At 39.5% G+C, this 17,899-nt stretch overlaps 2 protein-coding genes across 2 annotated transcripts; both read right to left on the bottom strand.

Annotated features, from left to right (window-relative positions):
- Positions 1 to 9,567: 9,567 nt before the first annotated feature.
- Positions 9,568 to 9,765, bottom strand: C922_05404 (hypothetical protein; the record flags this gene model as incomplete). The annotated part of the gene is made up of 1 exon (XM_008820975.1): positions 9,568 to 9,765. One exon carries the CDS (start codon positions 9,763 to 9,765, stop codon positions 9,568 to 9,570), a length of 198 nt encoding a protein of 65 aa, XP_008819197.1.
- Positions 9,766 to 16,179: 6,414 nt separating this feature from the next.
- Positions 16,180 to 17,397, bottom strand: C922_05403 (hypothetical protein; the record flags this gene model as incomplete). Its single annotated transcript, XM_008820974.1, has 1 exon — positions 16,180 to 17,397. The coding sequence occupies one exon, from the start codon at positions 17,395 to 17,397 to the stop codon at positions 16,180 to 16,182; it is 1,218 nt and encodes a 405-aa protein (XP_008819196.1).
- Between the last annotated feature and the right edge of the window lie 502 nt (positions 17,398 to 17,899).

The following is a 17,899-nucleotide window of genomic DNA, read 5'->3' as shown; positions in this document are numbered from 1 at the left end:
CTGGCATATCAATACTTCGCACACAGTAGGAATATTTACAGGATTGTACTGTGAGAATATCAGCATTCAAAGTTAAGAAATTATTATCACATATGGGTAATTTAGGGACATCGGTACATTTGGTAGGACGGTGATGCCAAAATCATGGATCTCTACGCATTTCACCGTTCGTAATATAATTATACTTCAGCGATTGCTACTAGTCTCAGACAGCAATGTTTTTCGTATAATACAAACGGAAATCCAGGGCCTCGGAGTTCAAACCCCTCAGATGTCCGTGTCTCAGGAACACTTATAATTCGTGCATAGGCCTACTTCCTAAATGATAGTACTGCGCACATATGAGTATACTCACAACTTACTGCTCCAGATTATTCTTACTACCTACGGAGGTATTCTATTCAGAAAACAATGCACAACAAATATTACCACAGCTCAACCATTAGTACATTCATATAACAGCACTACGAAAACTTCTGTAATCATCACCATTCAGAATCCATACACATCCGTAATGTACACGCGTGAATCCTGCTCCAATATTCATACACTCGACGGAATAGTGCTTTCCAAATAATGATCCTCCTAGAATATGGATATTTCAGACACAGGACTACGGTTTACATCATAGTACTCCTAACACTATAGTACGATCAAAATAATGGTGTGGCTAACAATTCTTAGGGGTTGTACAATCTGCTACTTTATATTATCAGGCCATTAAACTTAAATCCAGACGCTTTACATAATGGCACCTCAGGGGCAGCCAGGCTCATCTAGGCACAGCACTTGGTACATAATTGTAATGCTGTTCAGAGGTTGAAACACTGGACAGGTCCATGTGGTTCACAGCATAGTATCCCTCATATAAGACTATTACGGGAATTGCTATACCCTCCATCCTTTAACTCTTAGCAAAAGATAAAAGGCTATTTTATATATGTTATGCCGCTGAATATTTTAATTAACCATACTGTTGTTATTCCGTCATTCTCTGAATAGTAGTATACGACGCATTTGGACACTCCGAAGATATGAGTACGGCATATATTGATGTACTTTTCACATAATGATACCTCCACTGATGGATACTTCCCATTCAACTGTTCACTTCAAATGAAGGTATTATCCAAACAATCGTACTGTTAACATGACGGTATCAATTGTATACGCGTACTTATCAAAGAATAGTACCAAACATATAGTCCTAATAAGGAAGGCACATAATTGCAGATAGAATGGTATCCATAGCACAATAACACCCCTAGAAGATCAATACTCAGGACAAGAAACTCCTCTTAACATCATCATACTCCCGGAGTAGCAATACTCTTTAAGTAATAGTATTACAGATAGGCCATAGGAGCTTCGCAATCCCGCACGTTTTCTAATGAAGTCATTAGACTTAAATCAAGACCCTTGACATAATGATAACCCAAGGATAGGCTTATTCATCGAGGTACACCACCCCTCACATAACAGTAGTTTCCTTCAATTAGCCCTGCACTCAACACATTAACACACTGGGAGCAAAAGTATCCTTTACATAAGAATATTATGCCAGATTGTGCACTCTTCATACAATAGCTCTCCGCACATGTTAGAAGGTTATGCCACATATATCCTATCACCCAAATACATCAATTAATAGTGCTGTTTCGACTTTTCCACCATCCAGATAGCCGTGTACCAAGCACATCCGCTATCTCCACATATCAGTACTATAGATGCGTGTGTACCCTCTTCACATTGCTATTGCGAATCATGAATAATCAGCAGAAGACTCCGCTATTTAAATAGAAGTATTATCCACACAACAATACTTTGAACATAACCGTATTGTTCGTATACACATACTTTTCCATAAAATCCTACTCTGAATATAATGATATTTATTATGCCATAACTCACAACACATAATGGTACACCTTAGTATGATTGCACTGGAGGTCATGCAGATAACTGAGCTACATGGGCGTTCTTATAAGAACACCATGGGAAACTCGGGATTCTGGACTATTGAGAATCCAGACACCTTAGTACGGTTTAATTAAGAATTCTAGAATATCCATACACTTCAAATAACAGGACCACACATGCATCCTGGCGCGGTAAAAAGCTTATAAACACACACCAGTATTCTGCAAACAAGAGTACCCCTGGCAGCCTTCTGTTTTTCAAGTAACAAAACCATAAGCATGTCAGTACTTTGCACATATGAGGAGTACGGACACCTCAATAGGCTTCCTACAATAACACTCCAGGAAATTCCTCACCGTTGACCCAACTGCGCTTCTCAAATAACAGTATTACCCACATAAGACTATTTTTCACATAATAGTATTCCATGCACATCATGACTTTTAAAGGAATAATACACCAGGGAGAAAGGTGCCCCTTCAAACATGCGTATATTATTCCTGTTTAGTAATGCTACCACATCAGTATGGTCATTCTATTTATACTTCACATACGTGGCCATCCTTATAAATAACCAAAGGAAGGAAATGACCTCATAATGGCTTCACATAGAGAAAAGGAAAATACGTCCATCAGAATGTTAAGGAACAAAAATCTCTAATAAAAAAAAATGACATACAATACAACATATCCGGAAGACTGAAACCAGGGGGGCCTCTTCACAATGATGTAACGTGAAGAAACATTTTGACGCTAATCGATGCAAAAGAAGATCTTCAAAAAGACGAAACCGAGAAACGTCGGGGAGATACCAGGAGAAAAAAGAATCTTCATAAAAAAAATAAAAACCGCAACAGCATCTTAACCATGCCGCGGAAAACGAGCATCTTCATAAAGGAAATCACACACGAAAGGAAATCTTCAAAATGCCGGCAAAAAAGTACATCATCGTAGAGAACATGACACCCAAAGAAACAGCTTCACGATGCCGCGGGAGGAAGAAGCATCCATATAGAAGAAATGACACAAAACAATATATTCAAACTGCTACCAGAAAATAGGATCATAACGAATGCCGCGGAACGGAAATATCTTCATAAGAAGAATGCGTCGCGAGGAAATTCCATCGCAATAACATGATAAAAAGAGAAGGCATTTTTATAAAAGAGTGGAACAGAAGGATATCATCCATATAACGCGGTAAGAAGAATCTTGGTAAAAATGCTACACCAGCAAAAATTCTCATAATGAAATGGCCTGGGAAACTTCATCACAACACCCTAGGACAGGACTATCGTCAGAGAGGAAATGCAGCACACACAAGAATCTTAATAGTGACACGACAAAGAGAACAGTCTCTATAAAAATGGCGAACGAAAGGATATATTAAAAGTACAACGCGGTAAAATAAATCATAGGAAGAAAGATGCCCCAGAAGGAAGATACCTGACAATGACACAACATAAAAAAAGAGAACTTAATAATAATTCAACAGGAAATATCATCCTGAGAAAAATGACACAGACCCGAACATCTTGATATTGACGCAACAACAAGGATGTAGCTATGCCAGAATATGAAACAAAGGAGCATTATTATAATGATATGCGAGATATAAGCATCCTTAACGGAATGCACCCCAAAGGAAAAGCATCACAGTGACGTGACACGAGAACAGCGCAATGACCCGGAGGGAGAGCATCATAACAATGCAGGAAAAGAGATGCATCATGAGGAAAAAACTACACAAAAAGAATCGTGATAAAAATACAGCACATAAAGGCATATTCATAGGAAGGGCAGGGGAAGTGGTATCTTCATAGAGGTGCTGCGAAAAAGGTCATCATAAAAAAACCCTCCAAGGAATTTTCGTCAAAGAAATGCTGCAGAGAAGGTGTATCCTCATGAAAGAATTAAGTAGAAAAATATATATAATAAAGCCAAACAACACAGCGCGCGTGCGACCGGTATAGCCCACGAAGGGACCCCCAAAAAAATTGATCCACATGAAAGGAGTTTGGGAAAGAAGCCACATGAAGCCACGTCCGCGAAAAATTACGCCACCTAAAATTACGTTGGCAAGATTAGGCCACATGAAACTATGTTGGCAAAATTACCCCACGTGAAACCACATTCGCGAAATTAGGCCACGTGAAACGACGTTCGCGAAATTACCACACGTAAGGCGACACTTGCGAAGATACCCCACGTGAAACCACGTTCGACAAATTACGCTACATGAAACCACCTTCGCAAAATTAAGCCACATGAACACGCATATTTAGGAAAGAGGCGCCAGGAAGGACAACTCTCATAAAAGTGCAAAAACATGATAAAACAGAATCATGGGAATGATAGACACGAAGGCGCATCAGCAGGCACTATGCGGCATGGGAACTGATAGGCAAGGAAGCTGGGATATGAATTAAAATACTTATAAGAATGTAGAAACGGGAAGAAAACATAAACAGGAAGAGTGCAACATGCGGGGGGATACTGGTGAAAATATGGAAACATCAGAAAGCACACTCGCAAAAGGGATGTGGCATAAAGACGCATTCACAACTATAAGGTAACTATAAAAGAAGCCATATAAACACGACAGCCCACCATTTCACGCTGTACTCACTGGATCTCCATATCTCTATTGCATTACACTCATAGGAGTAGCCACATAATGGCATGAACACCTTTAAACGCTATAACAGTATTCTCAATCGTATGCAACATGCAATTAAAGTCGAAACTCCAATTAAGCCTTTTATTATAGGAGCTCAAATTCAATAGTATATTACTCCTTTTATCTATGCATAGATAAGAAGCGTCATGAAAAACCATGTAATCTTAAGGCGTACATTTTTATGCCAAATGAATAATTTTCTAATTTGAATTTGGATATAATTGTGACTCACTTCTTCTTGACTAAAGATGTGTATAACCGATAATATTTTGTCCCCCACTGATTGTGTTCTTGAGGAAGCCCTTTCTCCGTATGACGCCTGATTATCCTCATAGTCCATCATGTTAACTGTTCTTATTTCTCTGGCAGATGAACAAATCGCATATATAAAAGGGAAGGAAGATACATGTATGTATATCCATGGGTATATATATGTTCCATGTTATGCTGTAAAGAGGTCAACAACACATAGGCTGTTATCAATAAATGATAGCAATGTATAGATGCATGGAAATTCCCTGTATTTCTTCGGCCAATATGCTCCCTCTCCCTCTCGGATTTGATGCATCCGCAGTTCATACCTATACTGTAAATTCGCTTAACACCTACAAATGAAGAATCCCGTATGTCCCTTCTTCAATTTACTATAATTCCTGATATGCAGAATGGAAAACTCGGTTATACGCACACATATCTGTTATTCTCAGCTCCTATCGATGATACAATACTAGAATTTCCCCTTAATCTTTATGATGTCCTGGTTGTAATTTATTATAACCACGCCCAAAATCCCTTCAATATGTTTGTTCCCTGGGGTTTCATCTATATCTGGGGTCAATCACAGCATCATTATTCTTGTCACTGTTTATAGATTCGGGTTCTGTTGTGATTGACATACTTTGATTACGCTGTATGGTCTGGTGCTTCACATACAGACGTAATACTGGTATTCTCCCCTCTGCTTCCCTGTTAAATTTTGTCCATAATAGGTAATGCTCTCGACCAAATTAATCAGACTGCGTTAGCAAACTTCTAGTAGTGAACGCCTGGCGTAACAGGATAAAAGGTATTCTTAAATATAATTATTGCAATATCTTGTCCTTCCGACCTCTTATTGTACGGTGAAGAACGCTTAATTCTTATTATTCACCCGCCTACTCTTTCCCATTTAGCCAATCTCCTTATTCGAAATGGGTTTCTTCTTTATTTAATATTAAATTGATGTAGTGAGACATTTAACAGTTCCATTAGAAGCATGATAAGGTGTTCAGCCGATCTTAGAACTAAATATCCAAAAGAGTATATCCTCTAAGAGAATATCATATTCACATGAATGAGCGCTGTTTTATCAAAAGAAATAACTATAAACTTCTTGAGTTAATTATTAATTGAATACTTACCAGAAATATCTTTCACAGATTTTGTTCAATTGTAGGCAACTTTGTATCTTGAAAAAACATTCCCTGTTACCTCGGCTTTTAGTTCGCTTGAACAGTCTCACGCAACAATCAGTACACATCAATGAGGGACATGTCAAGTATTGCAAAATGTATGGGAAAAGAAAGAAAAAAAAAAAGGAACCAAAAAAGATACGCACCCACTTTTCAGAAGAATTCTCCCGTGAAACTCACCATATGTACGAAATCAGCATTATATTCCAATATGTGGATTATTACCATGTGCAATACCCATCCCAGTATACTGACGTGTGGCATGTTTGATATCCCGACTGTTTCGAAGAAATATATTAGCGTTATTCCACTTATCAACATAATATTACCACACAGATCTATATATATGTATACATACGTATATATAGGTATATGTACAATTCTAGGGATCAAGGAAAAATTACTAAAGTTTGTTGTCATATAATTATTCGCCTCCATTTTTACTAATTCTTTAGGTTCTTCATAAAGCTGGCGCCACAGACGAACGTGATCGCAAAAGAAGTAATGTATCTCAATAAACATAAAGTGTTACTTATAGAAGCGTGTTCCTTGAGTGTCAAATAAAGCACAAATCCACGTTCCGAGCAAAACGCGTCTGCATGGGATATAGGGCACAAAATTCTTCCTTGCATGTGATCCACCCCAACACTTGCATTTTCTTTAGGTGCCTCTCTTTTTTTCTATGCATAAATTGTGACCCTACATAAACGGGCATCAAACAGAAACGATGTTCTTCATGAATACGATGAGGAAATATATTTTAAATATGTAAATTTACACTAATGCTATAGCTTGCATGGAATTGATGTGTTGATATTTTTCTTTACTTCTTTCTTTTTCTTTATTCTGTTGTCTGTAGTCCTATCCATAATGGATTATATGAAGTCCTCATCCTTGGTGTATATTTAAATATGTGTTAATGTCTTAAAATTAGATACACGTATAAACAATGCATGCCATATTAAGACTCGCCTGGTTTAGATTCCTATAAATAATTAAAAATCCTTTCATTGATATGAGAGGTTCCCCAAGCCGTGCGTATAGCATTCGAACGATTTATTATAAACATCACCCTCATACAGCAAGTATTATGAATACTTATTATTTATCTAAAACAGGAAGAAACAGATATCATATCAATGTCTCGACGCATATTGGCGCTTTTTATTCTCTGAAACCTTCCTTTTATTAAAATAAATGAATAGGTGTACGTCGCCACAATTCTGATCTCAAAATTAATTCTGTTCATAAGGGGCAATCAGGGGAATGTACCCCCTCAGGATGCACGGAGTATTGTTCGTGATGTGTTAGGTAAGAAGCATAATATTTAACGTGTAAACGGCGATTCTATTATCCTTTCCCAATCAGATCATGCAATTCCTGGTCTAGTTTTAACGTAGTCGTATTGTCCAACTGTTTAAGACACATGGTTCTTGTTACCCATGCTGGATGATAGAATTAGATGATGTTAACAGGAACTTGCATGTTCCCCTTAAGGAATTTGCAATGGTGTCTTTGTCAGTGTTTACCTCAATGTTCAGAATGCATATACGCCCATTGACAGATGGCCTGTATAAACACATTTAGACCTGTTCATATTTCCCCGTCCACTTCCTTTTTGCAAACTACGTCGGAAACTCATCTGAGTATAAAAGAGAAAGGATAGGGAAGAAGAAAGACATAAAAGATGCCGCTTTGTATTTGTACCAGTCCAGAGGCACACAGGAATGGCATCACAAAGAAAAATGCTCACCCCTTGTATATTATCAGACAGAACTTTCTCCAACCATAATTCCTTTTACACTATCACCAGCTAATTGGAACCCTTTATGCTTTCAAAAATTGTGGTGGATACATATTATATCCACATTCACTATGCTAAGATTGAATTGTCGGTAAATATACGTTCGTTAACATCCTACACCTTACACGTTATACCATACCACAAGTAGTGTAGTAGGGACCAAGCACCATACAACTAATTGCATTCTGCATCAATATAGCATAAAATATCAGCTGGAAATTCAAATATAATACAGGTTACATAGGACTATTTATACGATAAACCAGATAATGCTACCGCCGCCCATGCAGGAGGAGGACTCTATAATAGGACTCATTACTCTTCATTTCGCCCTTGAAAATGTCCACAAGGAGAGATTCAGTTACGTAATGAATTAGTGAAGAATAATAAGAAATAACTCCTTAAGAAGTTGCGAACATCATAGTGGGGGAGTTTTGCATACTACCCAGTATTCACTAGAAACTAAATTTCCACGCATTTTTCTCCCGTGATGCTCTTTTTCCGATGAACTTTAGTATTAGGTGTAGATAAAGTGATCGTGACATATACATTGCTGTAAGCAGATTATGGAACATTATAAAGTGTTTCTGTTTTTTCTGTCTTGTCGGATCTTTCATTACGTGATGCTGTGTGAAAATTCGTAAAAAAATTGCAATGGATGAAACATTTCTTCTCTGCAACATGAATTGTTTGTATAGTTCATTAATTTTGCGGCTTCTCTTATCCTTATGTTGACAGGTTTTACGGAATATAAAAATTACGTCCTCATCCTCCCTTAGCTTCAGCTCCCTAGAATAACCCCCCAAAAATTATATAGAAAAATGAATTCATCTCGCATACTACTTTGAATTGTGGTACTACATATAATATCATATAGATAAGAGGCGTATATTTCGTGTGATTCACATAGTTCAGAACACCATGCCAGGAGCATATTTTCTCTTACTTCATAATATTTCAGCTATTCATGACATCCGTCTATAAATTACGAAGCACTCATATGCTTCAAATGAGGAGGTACTTTGCTGAACCGAATTAAATTTCATAATATATGCCTTCTATACAGTTCAATGACACCATCTGATATATTTTATACTTAACTTGTCCCAATTCTTTGCTTTTCCTCGTACACGAAGGCCTCTCGTTATGCATTATTAACGGGGCATCATTGCACATGTGTCTACTCTTATACCGCGCAAGAATACTTTCCAGAGATGCCTTACGGAGTTCACAATCAACAATAAACGCAAAATAATGAATCAAAAAAAGATGAACACGGGAAGTCGAAAGGAACAGGGAAATGATAGATATCCTCCTGATTTTTAAGGGGCTCCTTATGAAATTTATTAACTTCTACCGAAATGTACATGTAATGATCACTCTAAGAAGCGATTGGCCTGTTCCTCATTTGTGCTACCCTTCCATATCTTCCTCAGTTCGCGTTCTATGGCAGTTAAAACTACGAATAGGGACGCTCGATTTGATGACACTTAGGAGCATCCTTTTACTCTCTTAAATTACACACATGGAGTCTTGTACTATTAAAGAAACAACACCGTATTCTAACTAACTCTAATTACAATGCATTCAGTGAACCAGAATATACTGTATAACTTCAAATAACTGGCCTAAATATGTGTTAGTATTCCTTTGCAATCATTTTGCATCTATCTTGGAAAGGACATTTTTATAGCAGAACTCAGCAGGAGAAGCTACAGGTCCACAGGGTACTCTGTCTTCGCGTCTCGTCCAATTAACATAGAAAATATCCAGATGGACTCCTTATAGGGTAAGCTAGGGAGAAATTCCCAAATCCTGTCGAACGGGTTGCCATTCTGAGGATATATCCCGCTCAGAATTAAAAAGTACAGATTCTTTATCTTGTGTTTCTTAACGCCTAATTCCTTCATTAATCCTCAAATATGTCCCAAAGACATTAGTCATTCTCCTATACTGATAATACAAGACATAAAATGAGATTCCAATATAACTATAGAAACAGTGGTACTGACGCATACAACTTAAAATTGTATTATTACATATTACAATTATTAAGTACAGACATGAACGTCCATAATGGTGTTCATTAATACTTAGGGGATGCCTTCCCTAAATCAGATGCATATTTATACAGTATGTACGTGCAAGATCATAATAGCACATTATGAATATCTCCTTTAATATGATCCACTTCTTAGAGTGAAACCTATCTTCGATTCACTACCAGAATTTCGCACTTTACTGTATACCCCTGCCAACGGCATTAGTCCTCATTTGAGAATCCTTTTTTACATTAAGGTAGAATAGCGGCTCTGGGCAGTCTGCACATTGACTTTGCCAGTTCCGAGTTTAGATAAGAAGCCTCATACTTCTCTAGAAGATATTTAATGGAAATAATGAAAACTCTTCTTATACATCATAAAATGTCAGTACAAAACTGCATGAATGAACTGATTCATAAACATCCCTCATAAATAAATATAGATACTTCCATTAATAATTACATTAATGCGCTCAAATAAAATATATTAACAAAGGCCTACGATATCCTCCCTAATTCCTAATAATCACATTTAAAACCAATGTCACTATTCTTCCTAGATAAACGACAGTTGCCTTTATGTAATGTTAGGATAATAGTTTATACAAAACATAATTAAGAAGTACTGAAGACATTATACAAAATTGGGCTATGCCTGCTCATATACTATCATTATAGTGAGGAGTCTATTTTAGTAAAGCAAACATACACCACAAGATTACCTTCAACCCACTGATTGTCTCTTATATTCTTATCTGAACAGGAGAGACGGCAATTTCTTCTCTTAGGGGGGGGTGGATTCTTCCTCTAAATTTCTTTCTAATTCTCATAGAACCTTTCCTCCATAGGCATACAAATATATATACAAAGTGAAGATCGCAAATTGACAACCAATAGAGAACATTTAAGATATCCTTATCAAAGATTGGGAAGACATTTTCTTGCAATTTAATAATAGACATGGTAACAGCCATCTCGCCACTCATTATCTGCTTTCCTGTTCCAAGTAGTAGCAATAAATTACTGATAGCTTTGCGATTTGACACCAAAGAGATCAACCGAATAATGTCTGCACAATGCGAGTATACAGTATAATATATCATAGTCATAGATATAATTTTATAGAAAGAGCATGTTTATTCAGACTGCACACAACATTAATACAGAACGGTAATCTAACAATTCCGATATAAACGATTGATTGTCCACAATGAGATTATAATCAGCATATATTGTAAGTATAAGTAAGAAATCTCGCAATTTCGTATGAACTATAGGAATGCCACCAACTAATGAACGCTATTTACGTCTGTGCACATGAAGAAACAGATAAATTAGCACCGCAGTATTAATCTTCTCCAATTCTGACAAAGCTTAATAGGTCTGTCTGTAGAAGAAAAGTAACATGATCTATACTATTTATCCGTATCCTTTTCTCTGTATCTCAAAGCGGTGATATCTGAGTGATAGATTTTGTTCTGCATGATAAAACATAAGATACGAACAGTCATAGTATGAATATATGATAGTTGTGCCTGAATAGCAGTAATAAGCATGATATCTGTCACTGTGACTCTTATTATCCTCAGATAAATACGAGGGATAATTTAATGGACTTCACATATACATCTAATTCCTATGAACACACAAGCCCTCCAACACCCCAGTGAAATTCCCAACCGACAGCATATTTCCTCTCAGAGTGGATGAAAGAGTTGTGCGGTATTGTCCTATAATCGCCTGTACTCAAAAGTCCATTGTAGGAATTCCTTGTAGAAGCAAGAAATAAGGTGATAAATACAAATCATTCAACTTGTGTTGCCACATTTCAATAAAAACAGTCAAAGAATCCTGAAGCAGCAAACGTGTTGTGTACCCCTCCCATAATATCCATATTATTAAGAGGAATTCAGTAGTGACATAGACAAACAGGAAGATACACATTTGAATATGAGAGACAACTCATGGGCAACAGATCTTACAACAGTATAGATTAACATTAATATAGATGAATATGTGCTCTATAATTCGGCGCGTCATCGGTGCATGTATAACTCCAAGATTTTAGAAATATATCCTATGGGAAAGGGATCAAAATAAAGGAGCCGAGGAAGTAGTACTAGATCAGTAAGACTGTTGTCCCTCTGTATATATCTCAATGAAGGAAACAGCCAGAGTCTGAACATTGATTGTTCTGTATATTTATATTAAGACACTTAAGATATCTTGAATATGGGCAGAGTAATAAAGAATCTACAAATATATGGTTGATTATATCTTCCCAGACACCTAAGAAGAGACCACAGAGAGGAGATAAAAAGAGGCGCGTTAAAGGAAGCCAAGCAGCGCACGATTACCACAGGAAGAAGGAAATAATAAAGTAAATCGAAGGGGAACGAACATCACCTAGGGACGCAGAGTGGGCAATGATGATTGTGAGCCCTTGCTTAAGGTAAGACCTCTAAATCCCGAGCAAAAAGCATTAAATGGTTAACCGTAAAGAATAGACTTTAGAGGTTGATGACACAACCAGAAACAGGAAGGATAAGCCTTTAACCATAGGGCTTGCACAATAAATCATACAACACAAGAACTCGACGTTGAGAACCAATTAATACAGCACATATCAAAACCATAACAAGTAAAGAAGAAGCAATACAACATCACGCCCCAAATTAATACCAGTACAAACTAAACATGATGCCTAGCGCAAAAAACTTCGGGGAGATACCCTGAAGAATAATAGGACCGAATAAACCAAAACACTTTGCAGCATGAACCATAGCACATACACCTGAGCGTTGAACAGTACACAAACAGTATACACCGTAAACCTAGGGCATGCAAGGACCACCATACACTTCATCAGGCCCAGATAGACACTAAGGGTATCCGATCAGTCCTACACGGTAAAACTGAATCGGCCACCATGGAATCTGACCCGTACACCGTCAAGATATGGCAGGGGATCCTAAGCCTAAGGAGATAAGAAATAAAAACAAGCAGCAGGAATAAGGAGGCATATGTAAAGAATTAACCGTAAGAATAAAGGATAGAGGGTGCCAGTAAACGCTAAGCCACAGGCCTCCCCCATAAACCGTGGAGGCTGAGCCATGAAATATACAGCTTAGAGCCCAAAGCGTAAAACCGAAACACTACACCCTAAATCCTAGAAACCTAAGGCTGATCACAGTACAAAAGGCGCCTAATCAACCAATCTTCCCAGCCTAACACAACTTATCAAACAATACTAATATCCACTAAGAAGTAGAAACAACACCCCGGCAATACACGGGGACCAGCAGGCATAAACATAGAAGGTGAAGCCTGACCACTACCCTCAGGAGTGGAACCAGAGGAATAAGAAATAAAGCATTCATCCTAGACATTAAAGAGTACAGAGTGAGAAATAAAACTTCACCCAACACCAAAGCACCATAAATCGACAGCGCAATGCCCTGAGTAAAACCCGGATGAGAGAGGTGCTTACCCCCAGCAAAGTAACTGCATACAATTGAAGCCAAAGACCCAAGGAGTACAGGTAAAACATATAGAGAGAAATGTACTCTTTAACACAACTCCAGAAATTTGCAGCCCTCAAAATTAAAGGAACCTAAACCAAAAAGGAGCGTAACAGAGGAACGACAGGCCTAGGCAATAATGGAAACAGCAAGGAGCCTCAGGCACAAGGCCGACAGCACAGCTTAGGCAGTACGAGATAGAAACCATATAATAAAGGAAAGGGGCAGGGACGGACAACCTACTTCTGCGATATACATTTCCATTCTCTACGCCTAAGCACTGCATGTGCCCCACAGTGCATGTAGCATGGAACTTATTTCATCATCACGGATCCATAAGCCATACCTGACGCCCCATAAAGGTTAAAGCCCAGGAATTAACACAGCAAGAGAAAGGCTTAGACTCCAAGGACTAAATCCAAAATCGGAAACTTAATCATTCTGGGCTAAGAGATACAGCATAAGAAATGAAAGTTAAGAAGTTAACAGTACCTGCAAGGACAATAACCAGGAACTATAGACACCCAAGCATGAGCAGTCAACTCCTAAAGAATAAACTCTGAACCTAACGCGATAGTCTTGAACCATGAGCATGAAGCCGAAATGTGCCTCTTAGGCGTCAATCCTGGACGCAGACCCCTAAGAAATTGAGTCGTAATAGAGAAAGAAAGTCTCGAAATTATAAGCCCTAAACCCAGCAACAGGGACAACAACACAAGAGGAATTATAAGTTGAGCGTAACAGCTAGAGTAGAACAAAGGCACACTCAGAAGCAGTCAATAAACAATACAGAATAATCCAGGAGCAACGAACAATAGGGGCAGAGTCGGGGGCCTAAAGCTAGGAATAACCCCTAAGACCTAAACCTCAGCTCGGGAGCTATAAAAATAAGCAATACAAACTACAGAGAACCCCCCTCCCATAACCCGAAGTCCCCCAGCGTATAAAGTACAGGTGACCCCTTGAAATAAGGAAACCGAAGCCCTGAACCGTAAACTTCAATTCTTGGAAACCAAATCTAAATCATTAAGGCTAAATCCTCGACCTTAGGTCATACAATATGGAATCTAAGCCTAAGCCATACGGCCAAGGAATTACACCCAAGAGACGAAACCGGGGGGAATTCCTAAATCCTCAAAATCAAGCCGAAGAGTCAACCGGGAGCATCTCGTCCGTAAGAGCCAAGCTACAGGGGGATGAATCATAGAATGCAAAACCTACACATCTAAAGGTGAACCCAAACAGCTGAGGATAAAGAGGGAGTACTGAACCCAAAATCAAGAAGCTTAACATACAAGAAGGATTCTGGTATAAGCCGTAAGAAATACACATTAACAGAAAAGTTACGTCCAGGAACAGCCTCCTCAGCACTAGGATCTATAGTAGTAACGCCGGAGGGATAAGCCATGACACCTGTAGGGTACACCTTGAGGAGTAATACCTAAATATAGGACCCAAAACAGTGCTCCCTGAGCACTACACCATACATCCTAGAACCATGACATCTAGAGGTTGGAAAATAGAAGGCAAATGGTGGACAATGAATACCAGAACCTCAACATAAACCTTAAAATGTGAGCCCTGAACCCTAAACCCAAAAGGCTAATACAAATGCCAAGGACCTATGCCCATAACATAAAATAAGCCATCAGCAGCTTAAACAGCAGAGTCCAACTGCAAGCAAAGAAATATATCACCTAAGTCCTAAACTCTAAATCAGAATCGGACACCGGCATAAGTGAAGCCTAACGATGAACCCCTAAACACCCCCGGTATAGACCCTAGGGTATACACTCGAGAGGCGCTAGAAGCTGAAGAATGAAACCACAGAAAGTAAGGACAGGGGCAGAATTCCGTAAAAGAGAGCATAAGAACCCGGGGGAAAATGTAATGATTCAACTCCAAAACAGAAGCTTAGTGAGGCGGTCACCATGAATGTACCTGCAGAGATATAATGCCTAAGGGAAAGACCGTTAAGACTAGAGACTGAGCCGTGATCGCTGAACCCTGAAGCCTCAAAGCTAGACCTTAAACCATATACTTTGAATCATAAACCCTAAGCGGAGAACCTAAGCCTAAACCTAGAATCCTGAACCATGAACCATAAACCCGGAACAATAAACGCTAGATCTAACCCTAAAGCCTTAAGCTAATCCCTGAAAAATAAACCCTGAAATTGTCCCCTAAACCCTAAAACCTGAACCTGGGACATCAACGCTGAAAGCTAAACCCTAGTGCCTAGACATAAACACTAAACCCTAAAAAAGGAACCCTAAACCCTAAACAAGGAAACCTCGAACCTGAAAGCTAACCACTAAACCCTGAACCCGAAACCCTGAATGCCAAATGTTCCTGGTGAATCCTAAATGTGAAGCCTAAACCCTAAACGTAATCCCAGAACCCACAGCCCTAAACGATAAACCCTAAACCGTAGACCCTAAACCTTAAACCATAAACCGTAAACCGTAAACCGTAAACCCTAAAGCGAAAAGCCTAAAGCGTAAACCCTAAACACTAAATCCTAAATCTAAAAGCGTGAAACCATGAAACTTGCCCCTGAAATCTAAACGCTCAATCTTGAACCCTAAACCTGAACCCTCAACTCTAACTCGTAAACCGTGAACCCAAACATTAAACCTACAACCTAAATTGCACCCCGAAAACCCTGAAACCTAAAACGAACCGTGATCGTCTAACGCCAAACCCTAAACTTATACGTTGAACTCTAAGCCCAAAACCCCCATACTCATCCGATTCTAATGTTATCTCATTGCATACCCCAACGTCCCTGAGACACCTGACCTCCTCTCGCTGGCTGACCCTACTCTATTACGACGAAATACTCTATACAGACCATAGGACGCCCCCAGTCCTAACACTAGGGAAGCCCCACCTCCTAGGACTTCTGAGATAAAGCCCCCGTTCGCTGTTGTCTCTTCAATCCCTCCTGAAGGCGTCGATGAGACACCCCCTTTAGGCCCCACATCCCCCTCCTCTAGGTCCTGCTCTTGCTTGGGTACCGGTGCCGAGTCCCTCCCTGGCAAATGTGAACCCGTCTGTTGTCTTCCCGGGTGTGAATCCGAGGATACCCCTGAGACGTCTTCGCCTTCAGCACCCCTTGAGGCCTTTTGGGAGGCGTTGCCCGGGGCAAGCCGGTTTACGGATTGGTCCTCTCCACTTAATCTCATGTCACACCACTGGACTTCGTCCGTTGGTTGTGTTTCAGAGGTTTGCTCGCACGGTGTGCAGCCAAACATCTTATCGGCTTTATCGGTGCCCCAAATAATCTCCTGAATCAACTCAAAAAAATCCTTCCCTCTTATTAGATAATCCTGTCCTCCCGTTCTCATTTTAACCTGTTGTGTATACCACTCCTTCATTATCATCTGGGCTACTCGTTGACCCCCCCAGCTGGCCAATCCTTTATATATTGAGTCACATAACCCCCCTTGCCCCCGTGGGGCTATTGGAAACTGCTTCTGCCTATATCCTATGCCGAAAATCTCAACTATCATCTCCACTATATCCTGACATACCCTCAACCTCCTCCAAGAAGAACTATTCTTGGTCAATCCATCGCTCTTGCTATACTCATTCCACTCGAGTGAGAGTCTCCCTCTTGGACATCTTCCTGAGCTTGTTCCGCTCCTTAATCCTAATCCAAGCCCATCAATACTACAATCTGGAGTTTCTTCAAATGTATTATGAGCTCTTGCGGCCTTCACCAACGCCATAGCCCACTTTTCCATATTCTTACAAATTGAAGCACTAGCTTCGAGGACTGTCTTGACCTCTCCCCCTGTCTTTGATCTGATATACGGTTCTAACCATGTGTTCTTCTCATCCGTATTAAACTTCCCGTTCCTGATGGTACATAGCCTCGACTGTGTCTCCTGCGGCTTCCCTTCACACTGGCCCTTGGTGCCCTCAGACAGAAGATGATCCATATAGCTTGAAAAGGGAAATCCATTCTGGCTCATCTTCTTTTACTGATAATTCATGAATCTTGAAATAGACCTTAGGTCCCCCCTTTGGTTTTCCCTCTCAAAAGTTCCGCCAAGGTGTCTTGAAAGTCCTGGATTATCCTGTCCCTCATTGTCCTCCCTCTTTGGCCATTTCACGAGTTCCTTCACCTTTGCAGATTCTTGCTGCCGAATATTTCAGATGCTGAGGTTTCCACCCTCTCTTTTTCGAGAGTTTCTGTCTCGTCTCTCTCCATTGTCCCTTACTTCTTTCTCGATCCTCCCCCTATGGGATCTTGAATCCTAGCGTCCCGGGGTCTCTTAGTTCAATTAACTCAGATGCCTCCTCATCCCATTCTCCAACCGTGGCGAACTCACTTGCGAAATCCTTCCTGCTAATCTTGTGGTCCTCTTAACTTCCTGTTCGGATATTGGGGGAAACGACTAGGGGCCCCTCAGATTACTGGTGAATAAATCTCTGGATACGGAGTTTCCCTATTGCAACTATATCCCTCTCTTT

Source organism: Plasmodium inui, assembly GCF_000524495.1.
Source record: "Plasmodium inui San Antonio 1 unplaced genomic scaffold supercont1.67, whole genome shotgun sequence".
Lineage (NCBI taxonomy): Eukaryota > Apicomplexa > Aconoidasida > Haemosporida > Plasmodiidae > Plasmodium > Plasmodium inui.
This window is presented reverse-complemented; position numbering and strand designations above follow the sequence as displayed.